This window comes from Hyperolius riggenbachi, chromosome 9, assembly GCF_040937935.1.
Source record: "Hyperolius riggenbachi isolate aHypRig1 chromosome 9, aHypRig1.pri, whole genome shotgun sequence".
In the NCBI taxonomy this organism is placed as follows: Eukaryota; Metazoa; Chordata; class Amphibia; order Anura; family Hyperoliidae; genus Hyperolius; species Hyperolius riggenbachi.
Window position 1 is genome coordinate 113,322,940 of NC_090654.1, and position 7,297 is coordinate 113,330,236.

General features: G+C 44.5%; 1 protein-coding gene across 4 annotated transcripts in view; it reads left to right on the forward strand.

Annotated features, from left to right (window-relative positions):
- Positions 1-6,870, forward strand: part of PACS2 (phosphofurin acidic cluster sorting protein 2) — a 200,192-nt gene extending 193,322 nt beyond the window's left edge. For all 4 annotated transcript variants that reach the window (XM_068253370.1, XM_068253367.1, XM_068253368.1 and 1 more), the window contains one exon: positions 4,914-6,870. In XM_068253370.1, coding sequence (XP_068109471.1) covers positions 4,914-5,032 — 119 coding nt within the window. In that variant the 3' untranslated portion in view covers positions 5,033-6,870. The remainder of the gene's footprint in view (positions 1-4,913) is intronic.
- Positions 6,871-7,297: the final 427 nt, after the last annotated feature.

A 7,297-nucleotide genomic window follows, 5' to 3' on the forward strand; every position in this document is an offset into this window, starting at 1 on the left:
AGCACCCATCAGACCCCCCCCCTGCCCACCCCCCAGACCCCTGTTTGCACCCAATCACCCCCCTAATCACCCATCAATCACTCCCTGTCACTATCTGTCCACGCTATTTTTTTTATCCCCCCCCCCCTGCCCCCTGCTCCCTCCTGATCACCCCCCCACCCCTCAGATTCTCCCCAGACCCCCCCCCCCCCCCCCATGTACTGTATGCATCTATCCCCCCTGATCACCTGTCAATCACCCATCAATCACCCCCTGTCACTGCCACCCATCAATCAGCCCCTAACCTGCCCCTTGCGGGCAATCTGATCACCCACCCACACCAATAGATCGCCCGCAGATCCGACATCAGATCACCTCCCAAGCGCAGCGTTTACATCTATTCTCTCCTCTAAACACCCACTAATTACCCATCAATCACCCCCTATCACCACCTGTCACTGTTACCCATCAGATCAGACCCTAATCTGCCCCTTGCGGGCACCCAATCACCCGCCTACACCCTCAGATTGCCCTCAGACCCCCCCTTATCAATTCGCCAGGGCATTATTTACATCTGTCCTTCCCTGTAATAACCCACTGATCACCTGTCAATCACCCATCAATCACCCCCTGTCACTGCCACCCATCAATCACCCCCTGTCACTGCCACCCATCAATCAGCCCCTAACCTGCCCCTTGCGGGCAAACTGATCACCCACCCACACCAATAGATCGCCCGCAGATCCGACATCAGATCACCACCCAAGCGCAGTGTTTCCATCTATTCTCTCCTCTAAACACCCACTAATTACCCATCAATCACCCCCTATCATTACCTGTCACTGTTACCCATCAGATCAGACCCTAATCTGCCCCTTGCGGGCACCCAATCACCCGCCTACACGCTCAGATTGCCCTCAGACCCCCCCTTATCAATTCGCCAGGGCAATATTTACATCTGTTCTCCCCTGTAATAACCCACTGATTACCTGTCAATCACCCATCAATCACCCCCTGTCACTGCCACCCATCAATCACCCCGTCACTGCCACCCATCAATCACCCGCTGTCACTGCCACCCATCAATCAGCCCCTAACCTGCCCCTTGCGGGCAATCTGATCACCCACCCACACCAATAGATCGCCCGCAGATCCGACGTCCGATCACCTCCCAAGTGCAGTGTTTACATCTGTTCTCTACCCTAAACACCCACTAATTACCCATCAATCACCCCCTGTCACTGCTACCTATCAGATTAGACCCCTATCTGCCCCTAGGGCACTCAATCACCCGCCCACACCCTCAGAATGCCCTCAGGCCCCAGCCCTGATCACCTCGCCAGTGCATTGCTTGCATCTATTCCCCCCTCTAATCACACCTTGAGACACCCATCAATCACCTCCTGTCACCCCCTAGCACACCTACCCATCAGATCAGGCCCTAATTTGCCCCGTGTGGGCTCCTGATCACTCGGCCAAACCCTCAGATCCCCCTCAGACCCCCTTCCGATCACCTCCCCAGTGCATTGATTGCATCTATTTTCCCCTCTAACCACCCCCTGAGACACCCATCAATCACCTCCTGTCACCCCCCAAGCACTCCTATCCATCAGATCAGGCCCAATACAACCTGTCATCTAAAAGGCCACCCTGCTTCCACAAAATTTTCCCCTCCTCATAGACCACCTGTCATCAAAATTTACAGATGCTTATACCCCTGAACAGTCATTTTGAGACATTTGGTTTCCAGACTACTCACGGTTTTGGGCCCGTAAAATGCCAGGGTGGTATAGGAACCCCACAAGTGACCCCATTTTAGAAAAAAAGACACCCCAAGGTATTCTGTTAGGTGTATGACGAGTTCATAGAAGATTTTATTTTTTGTCAAAAGTTAGCGGAAATTGATTTTTATTGTTTTTTTTTCACAAAGTGTCATTTTCCACTAACTTGTGACAAAAAATAAAATCTTCTATGAACTCGCCATACACCTAACGGAATACCTTGGGGTGTCTTCTTTCTAAAATGGGGTCACTTGTGGGGTTCCTATACTGCCCTGGCATTTTAGGGTCCCTAAACCGCGAGGAGTAGTCTAGAAAACAAATGCCTCAAAATGACCTGTGAATAGTACGTTGGGCCCCTTAGCGCACCTAGGCTGCAAAAAAGTGTCACATGTGGTACCGCCGTACTCAGGAAAAGTAGTATAATGTGTTTTGGGGTGTATTTTTACACATACCCATGCTGGGTGGGAGAAATTTCTATGTAAATGGACAATTGTGTGTAAAAAAAAATCAAACAATTGTCATTTACAGAGATATTTCTCCCACTTAGCATGGGTATGTGTAAAAATACACCCCAAAACACATTATACTACTTCTCCTGAGTACGGCGGTACCACATGTGTGGCACTTTTTTACACCCTAAGTACGCTAAGGGGCCCAAAGTCCAATGAGTACCTTTAGGATTTCACAGGTCATTTTGCGACATTTGGTTTCAAGACTACACCTCGCGGCTTAGGGCCCCTAAAATGCCAGGGCAGTATAGGAACCCCACAAATGACCCCATTCTAGAAAGAAGACACCCCAAGGTATTCCGTTAGGAGTATGGTGAGTTCATAGAAGATTTTATTTTTTGTCACAAGTTAGCGGAAAATGACACTTTGTGAAAAAAAAACAATTAAAATCAATTTCCGCTAACTTGTGACAAAAAAATAAAAACTTCTATGAACTCACCATGCTCCTAACGGAATACCTTGGGGTGTCTTCTTTCTAAAATGGGGTCATTAGTGGGGTTCCTACACTGCCCTGGCATTTTAGGGGCCCTAAACCGTGAGGAGTAGTCTTGAAACAAAAATGACCTGTGAAATCCTAAAGGTACTCATCGGACTTTGGGCCCCTTAGCGCAGTTAGGGTGCAAAAAAGTGCCACACATGTGGTATCGCCGTACTCGGGAGAAGTAGTACAATGTGTTTTGGGGTGTATTTTTACACCTACCCATGCTGGGTGGGAGAAATACCTCTGTAAATGACAATCTTTTGATTTTTTTACACACAATTGTCCATTTACAGAGGTATTTCTTCCACCCAGCATGGGTATGTGTAAAAATACACCCCAAAACACATTGTACTACTTCTCCCGAGTACGTCGATACCACATGTGTGGCACTTTTTTGCACCCTAACTGCGCTAAAGGGCCCAAAGTCTAATGAGTACCTTTAGGATTTCACAGGTCATTTTGAGAAATTTCGTTTCAAGACTACTCCTCACGGTTTAGGGCCCCTAAAATGCCAGGGCAGTATAGGAACCCCACAAATGACCCCATTTTAGAAAGAAGACACCCCAAGGTATTCCGTTAGTAGTATAGCGAGTTCATAGAAGATTTAATTTTTTGTCACAAGTTAGCGGAAATTGATTTTAATTGTGTTTTTTCACAAAGTGTCATTTTCTGCTAACTTGTGACAAAAAATAAAATCTTCTATGAACTCACCATACTCCTAACGGAATACCTTGGGGTGTCTTCTTTCTAAAATGGGGTCATTTGTGGGGTTCCTATACTGCCCTGGCATTTTAGGGGCCCTAAACCGTGAGGAGTAGTCTTGAAACGAAATTTCTCAAAATGACCTGTGAAATCCTAAAGGTACTCATTGGACTTTGGGCCCTTTAGCGCAGTTAGGGTGCAAAAAAGTGCCACACATGTGGTATCGCCGTACTCAGGAGAAGTAGTATAATGTGTTTTGGGGTGTATTTTTACACATACCCATGCTGAGTGGGAGAAAGATCTCTGTAAATGGACAATTGTGTGTAAAAAAAATTAACAAATTGTCATTTACAGAGATATTTCTCCCACCCAGCATGGGTATGTGTAAAAATACACCCCAAAACACATTATACTACTTCTCCTGAGTACGGCGATACCACATGTGTGGCACTTTTTTGCAGCCTAACTGCGCTAAGGGGCCCAAAGTCCAATGAGCACCTTTAGCACCCCCCAAAATGTCAGGACAGTAAACACACCCCACAAATGACCCCATTTTGGAAAGTAGACCCTTGAAGGTATTCAGAGAGGGGCATGGTGAGTCCGTGGCAGATTTCATTTTTTTTTGTCGCAAGTTAGAAGAAATGGAAACTTTTTTTTTTTTTGTCACAAACTGTCATTTTCCGCTTACTTGTAACAAAAAATAATATCTTCTATGAACTCTCTATGCCTCTCAGTGAATACTTTGGGATGTCTTCTTTCCAAAATGGGGTCATTTGGGGAGTATTTATACTATCCTGGAATTCTAGCCCCTCATGAAACATGACAGGGGGTCAGAAAAGTCATAGATGCTTGAAAATGGGGGAAAAAAAAATCATTTTTTTGCCAAAATTCATGTCTTTTTTGATGAATATAATAAAAAGTAAAAATCGCAGGAGCAATCAAATAGCACCAAAAGAAAGCTTTATTAGTGACAAGAAAATGAGCCAAAATTCATTTAGGTGGTAGGTTGTATGAGCGAGCAATAAACCGTGAAAGCTACAGTGGTCTGAATGGAAAAAAAGTGGCCGGTCCTTAAGGGGTAGAAAGCCCTAGGTCCTCAAGTGGTTAAGTAGCTCGAGGTGCCCAAATATTAGGTAGCTAAAGGTGCCCCTGACTGAAGTGAGATCTGGCCTGCCGAGACCTGGTTGAGTAACCTCTCATTTTACATTCTTCTCGGGACTCTGGATAGGAAAGGTGGGAGAGAGGCACTTGGGGAGGGGAGTGGGCCGCCTTTCCATCATCAGGCACCTGTAGGCATGTGTCTACAGTGCCTTATGGTAAATCCAGCCTCGGGACCAAGTATAACTAGAGATAAACAAAAAGAGTGTTAAATGTGTATTTCTAGAGTAAAAAGTTTTAAGCATTCTAGATTATTACGAAGTTGTTTTACTTTCTTGTCCTTTACACTTCTCCCTTTTTCAGTTATAATAGATGGTGTGGAATGGAACGATGTGAAGTTCTTCCAGCTCGCTGCACAGTGGTCGTCTCATGTCAAACACTTCCCCATCTGCATATTTGGACACTCGAAATCTAACTTCTAGCCCTCTAACGGCGAGGCTGTCCCGTCACTGCTGCCCTCTTTATCAAGACTGGATGTTTGGATACCACACACTAACTAGTGCCAACTACTCTCATACTGAAACCCATCCAGCTTACTTCCCTTTGCTTTATTTTTTTACTATTGTTTTTATTATTGCTCAGATTATTTAAAGCTAAGCTTGAAGTTACATTTTTGTATTTTTTTATTTTACAAACAAGGGAGGACATCTTCATAAACGACAAAAGTCTTAAACATGCTGTTTTATCCAACAGTAGGTTCGGTACTCCGATACGTGGGTAAGAAGGTGCACTGCTAACTAATGTGTTACACGTTAGGGAAAGATCAGATTAGGGTGGAGACTTCGGCGTGTGAGTGTGTGTTGGAATGTTAGATAGGCCTAAGATAGACTGAATGATATTAAACCACTACTTGCCGTACGTGGTGTTGCACTTTGTTAAACCTTTTTCCCCCATCACGGATGCTCCCGTTTGCCTGTTACATTGTCTGTGAAGGGAAGTGATGTGGTTTATGGTCCCAAGTCATCGGCATGAGGTGTGATTCTTCATCTTCACTTAGAAGAGCTTTGAAAATGACTTGAAGCCATGTCATTTTCCAGGGAATCAGATTGGCACAAATAATTATTAAATAATTTATACTTGCTGTATTTATATTTAACAAGCCCGAGGGCTCTTAACAATCCCAAGAAATGAACTGAGATTTTATTTTTAATGGAATTTTGTTTAAAAAAAAAAAAAAAGGACACTTACACTATTGTTACTCCATTTACACACTTTGAAGATAGGATTCTTGTCGATTTGACTTCACTGACTCAGTGGTTTAACGTTAAACTAATAAACTAGAATTCACTTTTCCCCTATATATAGTGGTTTAATATGTTTACACTGCTCTTTAGAATAATATAACTGCTTCACTCCCCGTTACCTGGAATAAGAAACGTATAATACGTGGGGAGGATGTTGCGTCAAGCTTTTATCCGAAAGTCACTTCCCTGTGATTCCGGGCTGCAAAAATGGTCTGAAACTCCGCCTTTGGGCACAGCAAAAGAAAAGCAACAAGCAAAACTGCTGATAAAGCTGCTAAACTGTAGTTATAAGTCAGCTGCAGATTGATCCTTGGCTACTTACTTGTGAATTTAGTTTGGAGTGTAGTTCTCTTTCTGTGTAACAACCTACATTAATTGGAGTGATAAATCCTGTATTGCCGCGGCACTTAACATTTCCAGCATTGAAGATGCTTTAACTATAGCTGCATAGAAACTTAGGTTTGTAAGACGGATTTTAGAGTACGTTGAAGACATCTGGATGCCTCGTGGGGTAGCTTAGACTGGTCAATAATTAGCCACCAGCACATCTAGAGGATCTTTTTATTTTCTATTTGTCCATTTTAAATGAGAACCTGTACACAATGTGAAATGAACTGCAATACTTAGGTGGACTTGTATTAACCTTTGCCTCCAGCGATGCTTAATAGGTTATGAGCTCAAAGCATGCTAGCTGGCACAAGCAAGACAAACCCTTCTGGTGGATTGAGAGTGGCAGCACAGCGACACCACCGGAGTAAGATACTGCCGGATCACTATCTGCAGGAAGTATCTGAAAATTGTCCATGTTGCCAACATCTGCAATCAGAGACTCTAAAACATTTTGGCGAAAACATCTTTTTACAGCGTTGGAAGAACAAGGCAGAGACATGTACTTGTAAAAGGAAAATATGCCTTCTCACTTTTCCTAAACAAAACTATTCATAATGTCCCATGTTTCTTCAGAATTGCTCCCCTTTGAATAAAATAACTGACAATAATGACTGCTAGCACTTTAACTTTGTGTGTTTCTTGGACAAGTTTAAAGAGGGCTCTGGGCAAAATGTAAACAAAAGGCTTCTTTTATTTGTGTGTTAAAGCAGTGTTTCTCAACTTTTTTAAATGAAGTACCCCTTACTGCTACTCCATCTCTGCAAAGTACCCCCGGCGACTGCATGTGCACACGCGCGCTTTGGAGAGGGTGCTGAGTGAGGCTGGCAGAGGGTGATGGGTGCTTGAGGAACAGGTGAGGGTGCCAGCTGAGGCTGGCTGAGGGTAAAGGGTGGGAGAGACGTGAGGGTACCGGCTGAGGCTTGCAGAGGGTAATGGGTGGGAAAGACAGGCGAGTGTGCTGGCTGAGGCTGGCAGAGGGTGATGGGTGCTTGAGGGACAGGTGAGGGTGCCAGCTTAGGCTGGCAGAGGGTGATGGGTGGTTTGAGACAGGTG